Source organism: Ursus maritimus, unplaced genomic scaffold, assembly GCF_017311325.1.
Source record: "Ursus maritimus isolate PB19 unplaced genomic scaffold, ASM1731132v1 scaffold_21, whole genome shotgun sequence".
Lineage (NCBI taxonomy): Eukaryota > Metazoa > Chordata > Mammalia > Carnivora > Ursidae > Ursus > Ursus maritimus.
In genome coordinates, this window is record NW_024424564.1 from 49,188,871 (window position 1) to 49,206,912 (window position 18,042).

An 18,042-nucleotide genomic window follows, 5' to 3' on the forward strand; every position below is an offset into this window, starting at 1 on the left:
TCAGTGTTTAGTGAACATGTCTAGAGACTTGCTCAATACCTCGCAAGGCAAGATAAATTCTTGTGTCTTTCACCCATGATCTTAGTTGTTTCTCCTTGGAACAACATAAATGAATTCATTGTATTTCTTTCCTTATAATAACTACAATTATAGTGGCAGTTAAACACAGTTTGATTGCTAAAGAAGACTCGGTACCCAAAATGACAGTGCTTACAAAGCTATAATTTATTATACGAAAGGGGTATAGTACAGCAACAGCATTAAAGTAAGAATATCTGTCACAGTCAGTGGTTGTCTCACAGAAGGGTCCAGAGAAGCCAGGCGCAGGCTCTCGTTGTCCTTCCTCAGTCAGGGCCGGGCAGTATGCATTTTCCTCTCATCGATAAAGAACCACAGATGTACACACAGAACACCTTGGAACCAAAATGGAATCTCAGCTAGGGACTTTTGCAGCTTTGGTCTTATTGGCTTATTCCTGCCGTACAGCAGCAGAGAGACCAAGTACAAACCATTCATCTCACTGTTAGCAGTATTCAGAAGCTGGTACAAACTGCCTCAAAATTCCTTGTAACACTTTTCATTAATTGTGGTAAAATATATATAACCTAAAATTTGCCATGTTAGCCATTTTTTTTTTAAAGATTTTATTTATTTATTCGACAGAGAGAGAGAGAGACAGCCAGCGAGAGAGGGAACACAAGCAGGGGGAGTGGGAGAGGAAGAAGCAGGCTCACAGCAGAGGAGCCTGATGTGGGGCTCGATCCCAGAACTCCGGGATCAGCCCTGAGCCGAAGGCAGACGCTTAACCGCTGCGCCACCCAGGCGCCCCCACTTTAGCCATTTTTAAGTGTACAGTTCAGTGGCGTTAAATACATTCCCATTGTTGTGCAACCACCCCTACTATATATCTCCAGAACTTTTTTATGCTCCCATGTTGAAACTCTGTACTCATTAGACAATAACTTCCCATTTCTCCTTCCTCTAGCCTCTGCTAACCACCATTTTATTTTCTGAGTCTATAATTTGACTGCTTTAGGCACCTCATATAAGTGGAGTCATACAATATTTGTTACTTTATTTCTGACTTACTTCATCAAGCAAAATGTCTCCAGGATTTAACCATGCTGTGGTATATATAAGAATTTCCCTTCTTTTTAAGGCTGAATAATATGCCATTTTATGTATATGCAACATTTTGTTTATCTGTTCATGTGTTTGTGGACATTTGGGTTGTTTCTGTCTTTAGGTATTATGAATAAATCTGCTATGCACGTTCTGCTTTTCGAACCCCTACTTTCATTTCTTTTGGATATATACCCAGAAGTAGAACTAGTAGATAAATGGTAATTCTATGTTCAATATTGTGAGGAACCACCATACTGTTTTTCATAGGACCCATACCATTTTACATTGCCACTGGCAATGGACAAGGGTTGCAATTTTTCCACATCCATGCTAAAGCTTGATTTCTGTTTTTTGATAGTAGCCATTCTAGCGTATGAAAGAGTATCTGTCTGTGGTTTTGATTTGCATTTTCCCAATGGTTAGTGATGTTGAGTATCTTTTCATGTGTTTGTTGCCCTCGCAACACTTTTAATAACTATGTTTCATGCTATGCCTTTACCGAAGTCAGTGCCATGCAGGAATTTAGCAAAACAGCTCAAGCTAATTTCAGGAATTAACCCACACAGAGCAGTCCACCCCCATAACCCATTGTCAAGTCTTCTTTCTAATAAAACAGTAATCCTTAGTGTGATATCATTTACTTGCCCTACAATATCTCATAATCAGATAAGATAATAAAAATGTACATGCAGAATCCAGACATTTACAGTATCCATGTGGGGTTAGTGTGGATTTAAACAGATAGCCGAAACATCCATTTACATTTTCCCATGTTTTTGTAACTATACAGTTCTTTTGCTTCTTGGATCTGTAAGTGTCTGCTCCTTATGGTATACATCTGCTGAGTTATTGACCTATCATTAATCAGCTCTAAATATTTCTCAGACCAGTTCTCCTCTGTAGGGATTATGTCCTGAGATACCTTTAATTCAATCTCCCACTACATTTGATCATTAATATCAGTATTATCCTAAGTTTATTAGTATCTACAATATTAATTTTACTTATGCCTCCATATTATACCATATGGCAGTACCATTGTAGTTGCAGTATAAATCAGAAAATTTTGGTACAGGGGTGCCTGGGTGGCTTAGTTGGTTAAGCATCTGACTCTTGGTTTTGGCTCAGGTCATGATCTCAGGGTTGTGAGATTGAGTTCTGCTAAGGTTTTCTCTCTCTTCTCTGCCCCTTCTCTCCCACTCTTGTGTGCATGTGCACATTCTCTCTCTCTCAAAAAAAAATCATGGCGTAATTTTTTTTTTAAGATTCTATTTATTTGAGGGGTGCCTGGGTGGCTCAGTCGTTAAGCGTCTGCCTTCGGCTCAGGTTATGATCCCAGGGGCCTGGATCGAGCCCCGCATCAGGCTCTCTGCTCAGCAGGAAGCCTGCTTCTCCCTCTCTCACTCCCCCTGCTTGTTCCCTCTCTCGTTGTCTCTCTGTCAAATAAATAAATAAAATCTTAAAAAAAAAGATTTTATTTATTAGAGAGAGAGCATGAGCGGGGGATGGGGGTGACGGTGGCACAGAGGGAGAGGGAGAAGCAGACCCCAGCTGAGCAGAGCTCAGCGGAGTTGGGGAGGACAAAATAATTACACCATGATGGGGTGCCTGGGTGGCTCAGTAAGCTGAGCATCTGACTTCTGATCAGGTTGTGATCTCGGGGTCCTGGGATCGATCTCAGCAGGGAGCCTGCTTCTCCCTCTCTCTCTGCCCCTCCCCCCACTCATGCTCAGTCTCTCAAATAAATAAATAAAATCTTTAAACACACACACACACACACACACACACACACACACAAATATGCCTGGGTGCCTGGGTGGCACCATCTGTTGAGCATCTGACTCTTGGTTTCAGCTAGGGTCCTGATCTCATGGGTCGTTAGCTCAAGCTCTGTGCTCCTCGGGGAGTCAGCTGGCGGGATTCTCTCCCTCTGCTGCCCCTCCCCCCCATATGCACTCTCGCGCTCTCTCTCTCTCTCCAAATAAATAAATAAATCTTTAAAAAACAAAAAAACCAAATCTGCCTGACCATACTCCTAAGCAGGTCCTAATTCCACTAAAGCTCTCTTCAAGTGGGCCAATAGCAGGCATGTTGTCATTGAGTACTAACTGCCTTTGTACAATTAGGAAATACATTTGGTACTTCAAAAATGTTAATTCCCCCAGGCTTAGATCACATGAGTAGTAGCCGCTCCTAATAGACTTTGGTTTGAGTGTTCCATAGCACTTCCCACAACCAAATTTCAGAATTCTCAGGAATGTGGGCCCACCAAATTAAACCTTGTTCTTATCCTTTATCAGTGATCCAAATGTCCCAATTTTTCCTCCCCCTTGTGCCTATTAACCCACAAAAACAGGGCAAATAGCTATTTTTTCACATAACATTACTTTGACAAAAGAGATATGCAGTAGATAACATTCTGCCACCATATTCTGGTGTATTTTTATTTATTTTAAGATTTTATTTATCTGAGAAAGAGAGAGGAAAGGGGGGAGCATGTGGCAGAGGGAAAGGGAGAAGCAGACTCCCTGCTGAGCAGGAAGCCCCACTCGGGGTTCGTCTCTGGACTCTTGAGATCTTGACCCGAACCAAAGGCAGAGGCTTAACCAACTGAGCCACCCAGGTGCCTCTCTGGTACCTTTTTTAAACCGTCATCATGATTAATGGCACATGATGTTCTTTTAGATGATTAGTCAATGTTTTTCAAATTCATCCCGCTAAACATTTTCCACAGGTTGCTTCCTAGCACAACTCCTCTATAATAGACCCATCTTGTGACATGAGAATCAAAAACCATTTGCATTGTTGACAGAGCTCCCACTTATTTCTTCATCCATTTGGAGGACATATGTCACTCTGGGAAGTGTATTTGTTAGGTTAGGTATTGTTTAGCTCTCTTTCTGGCTCTTCAGAAAAGGAGACTCCGTCAGAGTCCTTTGCCCCAACAGGCTTCTGAATCAGAGCTAAGAGAAAATACTATTCTCTTGCTTTAAGCATCTCTTTAGGCACCAAAATTATGTTAGATTTTCCCTTTTGTGGCACTTATTTATTGGCTCACTTCCTGGCCTTTCTTCCTTCTTTCATCCCTAATTTTAACCCATACCTTTCCCCCTGAAGCAGAATTTTCTGGTTAGTCTATTTCCAATAGTGGGACAGATTGGATAAGTACAGAAAAATGGGACTGTACCATTGGCAACCAAGGCTTTTTTTTTTTTTTTAGCTTGGGGGCCAGTGGTCTATGTCATTGTTTTGTGCATTCCTGCCTGGCTTGAGTTTCTCCATACCCATTCATTTCATGGACCTTCGTTGCCATTTCAAGAGAATGAATTAGGCCATCAATTTATTGATTGCAGTTATCTTCAAACCCTGGCATTGGGTTTCTCTGGTAAGCATCATTATGGCCTGCTTTGATTTGCCCTCAGAAATTTCCATAGAGATTTCCAAAGAGCAGTGGCCCCCACGTGTGGGGATCTTTTACTATCCAGTTACTTATGGCACACTTACTAGACCAATTGCAAGGCAAGTGGCAACAGCCTAGGATCAGTATTTACCCGAATAGCAAGACTTTTATTTGTATCTAGTTCTATCACAGGTAAGAACACAGCTTACAATTCAGCTCAGTGGACCAACTTGTTACTACCTTCTTCCATGAGGATTTTACCTTCTGCTGGACTCAGAGCACCTGCTTCCCATACAGAATTACTGTCAATTCTGGGGGCGCCTGGGTGGCTCAGTCGTTAAGTGTCTGCCTTCGGTTCAGGGCGTGATCCCAGGGTCCTGGGATCGAGCCCCTCATCAGGCTCCCTGCTCCACTGGGAGCCTGCTTCTTCCTCTCCCACTCCCCCTGCTGTGTTCCCTCTCTCGCTGGCTGTCTCTCTGTCAAATAAATAAATAAAATCTTAAAAAATAATAATAATAATAAAAAAATAAAAAGAATTACTCTCAATTCTGAAACTGCCACCTGTGAACCAGACCAATTACCTGGCATCCTTGGGCAGTTGGTTGAAAGAAGAGACCCAAGGAAAAAAGGCTCATAAATATAAGTCTGTCCCATCCCTTGGTAGCATGCTTTATATGGTGCATTTCCATTTTATGATGAAACTTTTTTGGGCATCGCCCTTCTTACTGGAATGTTTTTCTGACATCAGCAATGATATGTATTTCAGGTTTTAATTTGCTCTTACAAATCTTTTAGTTATTGGGGCAATCTCAGCAAATGCCCCAAAATAAATCAGCAACTGGTTTTCAAAAGACATAGAGTGGAAAGCACCATCTAATAATGTCTTAACACCAAAGCCAGAGGTCATCTTGGAGTAGCAATTGTGGCTTTTGCTGGAAATTCCAGTTGGTATGAGTGCAGTGGCTGACACTTTCTAGTATCATTTCAGTGTTAGGATCATATGGTTCTAACATGATAGCGTAAGCCATAGCCTTCTGCAGTTCTAAGAAGGCTTTTTTTGTTAAGGCCCCTAATCAAGTAAGGCCTTTTTCATTGTGATTTTATGAATTGGGCCAAGAACATCCCTAAGTGAAGTATGGTTTCTCTAAAAACCAAATATGCACAGTAGGTGTTGTTGAACCTCTTTAATCTGAGGGTCAGGGACTGATAACAATTTATTCCTAGTGATATGTGATACGTCACAGATTGCTCCAACCCATGTAATCTCCCAAAATTACATAGTCTGTGTGGAGCCCTGGATTTCTAGCAAGGTTAACCAGTTATCCCCAGTCAGTCATATGATTTATGACCCTAAGAAAGTTGCTTTTAACTTGATCTGCAGTTACAGATGAAAATAATAATACCAGGGCACCTGGGTGACTCAGTCCATTAAGCATCTGACTCTTGATCTCAGCTCAGGTCTTGATCTCCTAGTTGTGAATTCAAGCCCCACATTGGGATCCACACTTGGCATGGAGTCTATTTTAAAAAATAAAGGGAAAATAAAAAGAAAAAAATAATACCATCAATATATTGTATTGTCCAGCTATATTAGATCTCAGTCCTGCCTCATCAGATAGTGAGTGACAATATTCGGAAGAGTTTTAGTATTTTTGAGGTAGTACTGTATATTGTAAACCAGTGCACATGAATGCTAATCGTCGTGGGCTCTCACTGGTGATTGATAATGAGAAAATGCATTAGCCAGATCAGTAGAGAATACCAGCCACCGTTGGCTTATATGAGTTGAATAGTCTGGACTGTACTGGAGACAGCTGAGGTTCTTCAGGGTATGGTTTTATTGAGCCCCCTGTAGTCTACTGTTTGTGACCTGATTCATCAGTCTTCCTTATTGGCCACACTGGCCTATTACAGTGAGTTTGTGGACACTAATATGCTTGTATCTGACATTTCTTTATTTAGGATAGTAATTTCTTATTGCCTTCCAGATATCCAATGATGTTTCACATTTACTAGTTGAATTGGCTTAGGTTAATTCTAAAGGCTCCCATGTTGCATGTCCTATGAGTACTGGATGAAGGAGGACCCAAGTTACTCCTTTTTTCTTATTATCCAGTAGGGGGAGGAATTTTTATTCAAACATTATATTCCTATCAATTATACAGTCAGGTTAGGGAGACATTACAGTATCCTTTTTTTAAATCATACATTCCAGCTTCTAAACAGACTTTAATTTTTATTCTTTCCACGGTAGCATCCCCACATTCCCTTGAATTAATTCTGTCATCCCTAAGGGGTTCATTTGCAGCCCTAGGCAGTGCTACATACTGTGTTCCTGTATTTAGTAGATCTAAAAGAGTTTCTTCTCCACATGCAGCCATTCACTCACACATTTGTTAAAATGTCCTGAGTTCCCTGCCGGAGATGACCTGGCATGATATGAAGTATAGCAATCTTCTTTTTCCATTATCTTTATATTGAAAGCCTGTATTTTGACATCTGATGATAGTGGCTTATTGGAATCTTTTTCTTTTAAAATTCCTCTAAACTCAGATAAATTGAGTTTATCTGCCTTGGGATTTTTATACTCTGAGAAGTTTGAGGACAGGCAGTTTGCCAATTCTCTGCCTTACTGTAAAATTATCAAAGCTTGGCACTCTTCAATTTCTGCCTTTTTATTTCATTTTTAATTAAACATAAAAAACTGAATTGTTTTAGGATCTGAATTGTTGCCCCCTTTCTTATTTTCTTTCCATTTGCTATTTTTTTTAATGATTTTTTATTATATTATGTTAGTCACCATACAGTACATCCCCGGTTTCCAATGTAAAGCTCGATGATCCATTTGCTATTTTTTGTTGTAAAATTTATATAACATAAAATTTACTATTTTATCCATTTTTAAGTGTACAACTCAGTGGCATTAAGTACATTCACATTGTTGTATAACCAGCACCATTATCTATTTCCAGAACTTTTTCATCATCCCAAATAGAAACTCTGTAGCCATTAGACAATAACTCCCATTTCTCCTCCCTCCAGCCCCTGGTAACCTCAAACCTACGGTGAAACTTGCCTAGTAGAATCATACAACTTTTATCTGTTTTTTCTTGTGTTGCCTATGCTTTTAGTGTCATTAAAAAAAAAAAAAAAAACTATTGCCAAATCCAAGGTCATGAAGCTTTCCCCCTATATTTTCCTCTAAGAGTTTTATAGTTTTAGTTCTCATATTTTGGTCCTTGATCCATTTTTTAAGTTAATTTTTGTATGTATTTCTTAGCAGAAACATATGGGTAAATCTTCATGACCTTGGATTTGGCAATGGATTCTTAGATACAACACGAAAAGCAGTAGTAACAACAACAACAAAAAAAATAGATAAATTGGACTTTATCAAAATTGAAAACTTTTGTGCATCAAAAGACATTAGCAAGGGAGTAAAAAGATAACTTATGAACTAGAGAAATATTTGCAAATCTATATTGGGTAACAATCTAATATCCAGAATATATAAAGAACCCTTACAACTCAACAACAAAAAGACAAAGGTCCAATTTTATTCTTTTGCATGTCCTCTTTCTTACTGGATTTTATTTCTCCTGTGAAGTCCTAAACTTATTATCTTTTTATTATCCATAGGAGGAAGTTGGGATTAAAGATCTGAAACTATCTTTTTACATCCTCCTGGGGTCCAACAACAAAGTCATATATGAAATCCTTTATTACAGTGTCAGTCATAACCTGAGTAAGGAGCATCCCAAAAAGGTGTTCTTTTCCTTCATCAGGTAGCTGGTGCAGTACTACTTGTATCCATAGCATTTATGCAGCTTCAGGAGGCAGTGATCATTTATATAACAAGGGAGAGGCAGGGCAATTGCCCTTCTATGTTGAACCCCTCCCTTAATCCATTCTAGTAAACTAGGGATTGTCATGTGAACCACAGTGAGCCCTAACATTTCCCTACCCTCAGCAGTGTTTAAAGCCAGAGATACTGCTCCTTGATCTAAAATTCTCAGGAGCCATTTTTAAAAAGAATTCATCAGGTTGTTGTATCTAAATCTGCAAAATGGCTCATTTCCTTCACTGACTAGTCCCTTTCATGATCTTTTGTCCTCCATCATCAGTTTGCCTTACTTGAATTAGTTGTAGTGTGTCTCACAGCTGATTTTTCAAATAGTAAAGTGGCCTGGGTTCCTTTGGTTGGAGCGCCACCTGCTGGCCACGAAGGTGAAACTCTTCTGAAGAGTCAGCTTGCTTTCAGTAAAGCAGCAAACACCCCCGAGTTTTTAACAGAACTGCCATTGATTTGCAATTCCCTTCCGGTCTATTTTGCTAGCTGCTAAAGTTCAGGTTTTACCATTTCCTGATTCCACTGATTTCAAAGCCAGTGCTAATTCAGACCAATGATGGCTTGGCAGTCACCCAAGGTCATAGTAGCATTTTCATCCTCTTTATCAGAATCATTCTTTTTCTTTCAAAATAATACTTTAACTATATGTTTAATTAAAAATAATTCAGATATGCTAGAACAACTGGATATTCACATGCAAAAGAATGATGTTGGATCCCTACCTCACACCATATACAAAAATTCACTCAAAATGGATCAAAGACCTAAACTTAAGAGATAAAACTATAAAATTCTTAGCAGAAACATAGAGGTGAATCTTCATGACCTTGAATTTGGCAATGGATTCTTATATCACACCAAAATAAGCAACACAAGAAAAACAGATGAATTGGACTTCATCAAAATTGAAAACTTCTGTCCGTCAATCAAATAACACTATCAAAAAAATGAAAGACAATCTACAGAATAGGAGAAATATTTGCAAGCCATATATACAATAAAGGTCTAGTGTCTAGAATATGTAAAGAACTCCTGCAACTCAAAAACAGAAAGACAACCCAGTGTAAAAATGGGTAGAGAGAGCACCTGGGTGGCTCAATCAGTTAAACATCTGCCTTTGGCTCAGGTCATGATCCAAGTCAGGCTCCCTGCTGTGCGACGAATCTGCTTCTCCCTCTCCCTCTGCCGTTCCCTACCAGTCGTGCTCGTGTGCACATGTGCTTTCTCTCTCAAATAAATAATTTTTTTTAAATGGGCATTTTCCCAAAGAAGATATATAAATGACCAATAAGCACATGACAGGATGCTTAATATCAGTAGCTGTTAGGAAAATGCAAATCAAAACCAAAATGAGATCACTTCATACCCAGTGAGATGACTATAATTTAAAAACAAAACACACAGGAGGGGGAGATGTTGGTGGAATAGGAGAACCCTAGGCTCACTTCATCCCATAAATACAACTAGATAACTATTCAGTCATCCCGAGTACCCCAGAAATTGATCTGAAGACTGGCAGGACAAACTCTACAACTAAAGGTAGGGAAGAAGCCACATTGAAGAAGGTAGGAGGTGCAGAGACATGGCTTGGGAGAGAATTGGATTGTGGCCGCTGTGGTGGGGAGGGAGCCACAGTCCCAGTGAAGGGCAAGAAACAAATTAGCGCGCAAGGGAGCGCATGGGGAAAACAAATCCCCATTGCAATTGGCTTGGAAAAGGAGGGGGCCCGGATTTTGTGAGTTCTTGCAACCAGCAGGGCTTAAAGCCTGGAGTTTGAAAGGTTAGCATGCTTGGCTCTGAGAGAGCTCAGAGGACATTGGGGCTATTCTTGGAAAAAAGGCGGAAGAGCACCTGGGACACACACTGGGGGTGGGGGCATTAGTTGCTCATCTCAGAGCATGTTCCAGAGAGGCAGCAATCATGGGGAGATTCATTCCTCTGGGAACAAAGGAACTGGCAGGCTCCATTCCTCTCCCCCACCCTTCAGCATAAGCACAGGTCTACCTGTGAGAATTACCACAGCGTCAACACTTGCTACTTAACGTGCTTATGTCAAGCCTGTGTCAGGCTCCACACTGGACATGGAACTGCTTAAGATTCTCTCTCTCTCCCTCTGCCTCCTCCCCACCCCCGCTCATACGCATGTATGCCCTTCTTTAAAAAAAATAGACCCCCTGAGGCAAGGGAAACAAAAGCAAAAATAAATTATTGGGACCACATCAAAATAAAAAGCTTCTGCACAGCGAAGGAAACAATTAACAAAACTAAAAGGCAACCTACAAAATGGGAGAAGGTATTTGCAAATGACATATTATAACATAGCTAATAAAGAGTCAGTATCCAAAATATATGAAGAACTTATACAACTCAACACCCAAAAAACAATCTGACTTTTATAAAGGGCAGAATACATTTCTCCAAAGAAGACATACAGATGGCAAGACGCATGAAAAGATGCTCATCATCACTTATCATCAGGGAAATGCAAATCAAACCACAATGAGATATCACCTTACACCTGTCCGAATGGCTAAAATCAAAAATACAAGAAACAACAAGTATTGGCGAGGATGTTGAGAAAAAGGAATCCTCTTGCACTGTTGGTAGAAATGCAAACTGGTGCAGCCATTCTGGAAAACAGTAGAGAGTTTCCTCAAAAAGTTAAAAATAGAACTGCCCTATGATTCAGTAATTGTGCTACTGGCTATTTACCCAAAGAATACAAGAACACTAATTCAAAGGGATATGTGCACCCCTGTGCTTATAGCCACATTATTTACAGTATTTGAGATATGGAAGCAGCCCAAGTGCCCATCGATTGATGAATGGATAAAGAAGAGTGGGATGGATGGATGGATAGGTAGGTAGATAGATAGATAGGAACATTAGCCATTAAAAAGGTGAAATCTTGCCATTTGCAACAACATGGATGGAGCTAGAGGGTATATTGCTAAGTAAAATAAGAGAAAGACAGATACCATATAATTTCACCCATATGTGGAATTTAAGAAACAAAGAAAATGAGCAAAGGGAAAAAAAAAAAAAGACAAACCAAGAAACAGACTCTCAGCTATAGAGAACTATAAAGAACAAACTGATGGTTACCAGAGGGCAGGTGGGTGGGGGGATGAGTGAAATAGGTGATTAAGGAGTGCATTAGTGGGGCACCTGGGTGGCTCAGTCATTAAGTTTCTGCCTTCGGCTCAGGTCGTGATCCCAGGGGCCTGGGATCGAGTCCCACATCGGGCTCCCTGCTCAGCAGGAAGCCTGCTTCTCCCTCTCCCACTCCCCCTACATGTGTTCCCTCTCTCCCTGCCTCTCTCTGTCAAATAAATAAATAAATAATCTTAAAAAAAAAAAAAGTGCATTAGTGATGAGAACTGAGTGATTAAAAACAGAAAGGGACGCCTGGGTGGCTCAGTTAAGCGTCTGCCTTGGGCTCAGGTCCTGGGATCAAGTTCCACATCAGGCTCCTTGTTCAGCAGGGAGCCTGCTTCTCCCTCTGCCTACCATTCCCCCTGCTTGTGCTCTCTCTGTCTCTGACAAATAAAAGATAAAATTAAAATAAAAATATAAAAATAAATTAAAAAAATTAAAACACACACACAGAAAATAACAAGTGTTGGTAAGGAATTGGGAAAGTTGGGACATTTTTACATTACCAGTGCGATTGTGAAATGGTTCAGCCACTGTGGAAAATAGCTTGGAGATTTCTGAAAAACTTAAACGTAGAATTATCACGTTGCAAGTTGGTACAGCCACTTCGGAAAACAGTGTGGAGGTCCCTTAAAAAGTTAAAAATGGAGCTACCCTCTGATCCAGCAATTGCACTACTGGGTATTTATCCCAAAGATACAGACGTAGTGAAGAGAAGGGCCATATGCACCCCAATGTTCATAGCAGCATTGTCCATAATAGCTAAATTGTGGAAGGAGCCGAGATGCCCCTCAACAGATGACTGGATTAAGAAGATGTGGTCCATATATACAATGGAATATGACTCAGCCATCAGAAAGAATGATTACCCAACATTTGCAGCAACATGGACGGGACTGGAGGAGATTATGCTAAGTGAAATAAGTCAAACAGAGAAAGACAATTATCATATAGTTTCACTCATTTATGGAACATAAGAAATAGCAGGAAGATCGGTAGGAGAAGGGAGGGAAGAATGAAGGGGGGTTAAACAGAAGGGGGAATGAACCATGAGAGACTGTGGACTCTGGGAAACAAACTGAGGGTTTCAGAGGGAGGGGAGTGGGGGATTGGGATAGACCGGTGATGGGTATTAAGGAGGGCACGTATTGCATGGAGCACTGGGTGTTACACGCAAATAATGAATCATGGAACACTACATCAAAAACTAAGGATGTACTGTATGGAGACTAACATAATAAAAAAAATGAAAAAAAAAAAAAAGAATTATCACATGACCTAGCAACTGTTCTCGTAGGTATATACCCAGAAGAATTAAAAACAGGTACTCAATCAAATATTTGTTCACAGAAGCAGTATTCACAATAGCCAAAAGATGCAAAACAACCCATAGATCCATCAGTGGATGAATGCATAGACAAAAGGGGTGTGTGTGTGTGTGTGTGTGCTTGCACAGAATTTCTCTATTTAGTCAGTTTTGAAAGGAAATTAATAAAAAGACAAAGGGTGCGGCCAAGAAAAATCCCTCTTTTAAGTGAGTAAGCCTCAGTGGAGATAACACACTTTTTCCTTTTTTTTTTTTTTTTTTTGCTTTAGCTTCATGCTAAAAATGTAGCACTAACAAATTATTCATCAATATTCGTGTGTGTGTGTATACATACATAAGTATCCTTTAACTTTCATTGTAATTGCTAATTCATTTAGCAGATATTTATTATTTACTATGGTGCCAGGTACTGTTCTAGGTTCTAGAGACACAGTGGTGAGCAACACAGAGTTGCCGTGTGTCCCTGTCCCTGACTATACAAATATGCTGTATAGTCATCTGGAATTAAATGCTGTGAAGAAAAAGGAAGCAGTGGCAGGGGATGAAGTGTGGTGAAGTGCTGAGTGAGTTAAGGTGGTCAGGAAGGCCTCTCTGAAGATGAAACATTTGAGGAAGGATCAGAATGGAAACAGGAGCAAGCCATGCAGCTGTTCCGATGGCCAGCCCACTTGCTTTCCCTCTGTTCGGCTTTATGATGATGTCATTGCCTTGTATTTGGAGAAACGTTACTAAAAACATTCCTTCCCACGTTGCCTTCACTCTTAGAGCATAACAACTCGAGAGAAATTCCTTTCTAATGGTAGAATCGTATAATCCAATGCCTGTGAAGCTGATTCGTTTTTATCCCACAGACATGGGAAATATAGCTGACAATTTCCCTTTTCACACTGGCTACTAGAAAACTCAGATAAATTTGCGGCCCATCCATAGTTGCCATCGTAATCATAAAGGTCATTATGGTATGCATTCTTAGTTTTTTGAGCTCCATTCTACTTGAGGCTTGCTTTTCTTTAACTCTGCCATGAATTTATGCCATCTTGTTGAATTTTGTGTATCCATGTAATCTAATCAGAATCTTTTTTGAAATAAACATGTATGTTCATAAAAAAAGAAAACACAGGTGGAATGGCTATCACAGAGAAATGAAGTATTTATACTGTAGGTCACTGATTCTGAACTTGGGTCAGTTTTGTCCTTCAGTGGGTATTTGGCAATATCTGGTTATCAGAGTTGGGGAGTGCTGCTGGCACCCTACAAAGAGTTACCTAGTCCAAAATGTCGCAGTGCTATGGTTGGGAAACCTTACCATAGACTGGACCATTCAATCCCTAATTTCATACATTTCTGGGCTACTTTGTTACATAAATGACAGATGTGTTCCCATATGGCTTACTCTGGCATACCAATGTATATTCTAAGTTGATTGTTGGGTTGCTGTTCCACTCAATCTCTTATCAGTCAAATAGTCCTGAAAGCAATAGTTTTCTCTTCAGAAATCTATATTATCACACCCAGAAAGTTACAACTTCAGGTCAACAAAATTGTGGAGACAGGCGCTTTTCATTTGAGCTCCGGTATTTTGAATGTTTGAGTAAGCAACATATTTAAAATGAGACTATTCATCCTGCATTCTGTTTACAGGCTTTCATAGAGACCATGTTTGCCAGTAAAGCTCCTGTGGAGGAAGGCTTTCTTTATGCTAAGGTGAGCTTTAAAAGACTGGAAAGGTTTTACTGGAGGCAAAAATAGTAAGTAAAGTAATTTCATTGATTCGCAGATGGCATCCAGTTGGGGCTTTCACGTAAGTGACCAGGATATCAGCAGAGAGGATTTGGTTCTTAAATGTCACTGATAATTTATTAGATGTGTCTAAAATACACAGAGCTACAATTGAATGAAGAAAATTGCAAAGCAGAACAGATGAAGAAGCAAAGACTTAGTCAGATGTGAGCGGAGAATACTGTTTAAGTGAACGTAAAGGAGGAGAATCAGAGTAGTACCGGAAAGAGCAGCAGCTGCTCGCCAGTCTCCAGCTCCATCCTTGGACAAAGTGAAATTAGTAGAATTTACCATTTGCCTAGCATCCTTTTTCACTTTTCCAGCACATGTAGGTTGGTAGCTATTTGAAAAGTTGAAATTAGTAATGCAGAGCTGCTGTTAAAACTGCAAACTGTATTCCAGTGTTTAAGTAAGAATAAAAAACAGGAACTTTACTCGACTGTATCTCTGTACTCAGCCTTGATCGTAGGTTTTCTGTGTTCTCTTCTGGACTTAATTTGAAAATCATAGGAAATTCAGAGCACTCAGAGGAACAGAACAGACTTAATAATAGGGTCAAATAACAGAATGGGGGGCAAAATAAAAAATAGACCAGGATTGCAGCATAAGAAGTTTGGTTGGATTTGATAACTCGTTTTCCAGTAATGATGGAAAAGAAGTACTTGAATGGAGGGATGGGCTGGCATAGCCCTGAGGAAATCCTGTCTTCTGTCATGCTTGGCTCTTGTTTTTCAGTTTGAATTTGAATGCCGGGCCCGTGGTGCAGACATCTTAGCCTACCCGCCAGTAGTCGCTGGAGGTAATCGGTCAAACACTTTGCACTATGTGAAGAATAATCAACTCATCAAGGTACGCGAAATGCCCTTCAATGCCACTTCCTGTGGTGCCACTTCTAAAGCACTTTATTGTTTATGAAATGATTTTAGAGACATTATCTCATTTGATTCTCGCATTAGCACCATGAGATAGGAGCAGTTATTAACATGCCTGTTCAACAGATGAAGAAAACAAACTTAAAAAATTAGGCAACTCATTAGGGCAGAGCTGAGAATTCTACTCTAAGCCTCAGCTCATTTTTTTTTCCACTCACATTTTTTAATAACACTCCCTCTCAAAGGATTTGGGCAACAGTGGGCCATGCATATTTTGGGAGCAGACAGATTTTAATAGTACCTTATTAGCTGTGAGGGAGCTTATCTTTTATGGTTTTCTCCCCAAGTGACTATACAAGTAAAGAATTATATATGCCTTTATCGAGTCCACTTTTTTTTAAAGATGGGGAAAGAGGTTTTTGTTTTGTTTTGCTTTGTTTTAAAATGCAGCATTTAAACTCATGACCCTTAGATCAAGACGTGAGCTGAGATCAAGAGTCAGACTCTTAACCAACTGGGCCACGCAGGCACCCAAAGTCTGTTTTAATTATCTGTTTTAATTTTCAATAATTTCAGAAAAATAAATGTAAAAAATATGTAAATCATACAGCATATTTTTTAAATGAATACCCATGAACTGATCACTCAGCTCAGGAGCGAGAACATTACCAGTTCCGTCCATCTACTTATGTGTCTTTATGCTCTACTATTCAATTGCCTCCCTCCCAGAGGTAACTAACTGGTTATCCTAAATTTTTGTATGTCTTCCCTTGATTTTTTAAGTAGTTGTATCACGTATACATGATTTCCCAAACAATATTAATTAGTTCTGCTTGTTTGTGAACAACATAAAATTATACGCTGCTGTATATAGTTTTTTGGAACTTTTTTTTGTTCGTAAGTGTGATAAGATAATACGGATTTTTTTCCCCAAGTATTTGTATCTGGTTTTTTTTTTTTTTTTTAAGATTTTATTTATTTATTCGACAGAGATAGAGACAGCCAGCGAGAGAGGGAACACAAGCAGGGGAAGTGGGAGAGGAAGAAGCAGGTTCATAGCAGAGAAGCCTGATGTGGGGCTCGATCCCATAACACCGGGATCACGCCCTGAGCTGAAGGCAGACGCTTAACCGCTGCGCCACCCAGGCGCCCCGCCAAGTATTTGTATCTGTTTATACTCCTAACGGTGGTGTGTAATTCTGTTGACCACATCCTCGCTATCCCCTGATGTTGTCAGACTTCTTAATTTCTGCCATTCTGACTGGCATAAAACAGCATCTCATTGTGATCCTTAATTTCTGTTACCTTAATTACCAGTGAAATTAAGCATCTTTTTTATCTTTAGCGCAGCTACTTTCAACTTGCTAATGTGTTGTTTAGGATATTCTGATTTGTGTTCATGAGAGAGATTGGCTTATTTTTCTCATACTGTCTTTTTCTGATTTTCGTATCAAGTCCAAACTAAGCTCATCAAATGGGTAGTTTCTTTTTTTAATATTGTGAAATGATGTAAGCTAATGTTGTTTTGAAAATTGGGTGGACTATACCTGTAGAACTATTTGGGCCTGATACTTTCCTTTGTAAACTTTAACTACTGATTCAGTTTCTTTAATATACCAGAGATTTCTGTTTCTTTTTTTTTCTTTTTGACATTTCTTATTATAAAATGTAACTACTGGTAAAGTACTTAAAACATAAAGGAACAGTTTAATGAGTAATTATTAAGTGGACACCCATGTAACCGTTACCGTGTCCAATAAAACAAGTATTGGCAAGCTACAGCTCTCTGCACCAAATCCAGCCTGCCACTTCGTTTTGTGAATAAAGTTTTATTGGAATACAGCTGTTCCCGCTTTCTTCCCACAATGGCAGAGTTGAATAGTTCCACCAGAGACAGTATGGTCCACAAAGTAAAAAATATGTACTGTCTAGCCCTTTACAGAAAAAAACTGTGAATCCCTGAAACAGGACATTACTATCCCTCCACCTCTAAGAAGCTTTTCCACCACCTGGTTCTTCCCAGTGATAACTTCTTCTCTCCGTGGTGGGATAACCACTCTTCTGATTTTGATAGTCATCATTTCTTTGCTTTTCATTTTATTTTACTACTAATAAACAATGTAGTTTAACATAGTTTGGCCTTAGTCATGTTTGAACTTTATATATTTGAAATATTATGTCTCTGTCTTTTTCATATAATAGTAGGTTGCTGCATACAACTGCAGTTTGCTCATTTTAATTGTTATAGTATAGAACAGCAATTAAAGTGTGGTCGTGAGGTTAAATACATTTTTATAAGGACGTTATTTGTCCTTTCCACTCTCATTCTCTCAAGTGCCCAAGGAAGTAACCCCGCGGCTTTATGACCTGCAGTATCATACCAGATTGAAGGGGGAGAAGTAGATATGAGATTCTAGCTGTTTTCTGTTATGCTAGACAAAGAGGTTTGCAAAACTGTACAACAATGCCACATTTCTAACTACATATTTTTATTTAGAAAAATTGTTACTTTTCATTAAAAATGTTATTTATC

At 39.5% G+C, this 18,042-nt stretch overlaps 1 protein-coding gene across 3 annotated transcripts in view; it reads left to right on the forward strand.

Annotated features, from left to right (window-relative positions):
• Positions 1-18,042, forward strand: part of XPNPEP3 (X-prolyl aminopeptidase 3) — a 68,795-nt gene that overhangs the window by 30,055 nt on the left and 20,698 nt on the right. For all 3 annotated transcript variants that reach the window (XM_008702959.2, XM_008702960.2, XM_008702961.2), the window contains 2 exons: positions 14,500-14,562; positions 15,373-15,486. In XM_008702959.2, the coding sequence (XP_008701181.1) occupies positions 14,500-14,562; positions 15,373-15,486 (177 nt within the window). The remainder of the gene's footprint in view (positions 1-14,499; positions 14,563-15,372; positions 15,487-18,042) is intronic.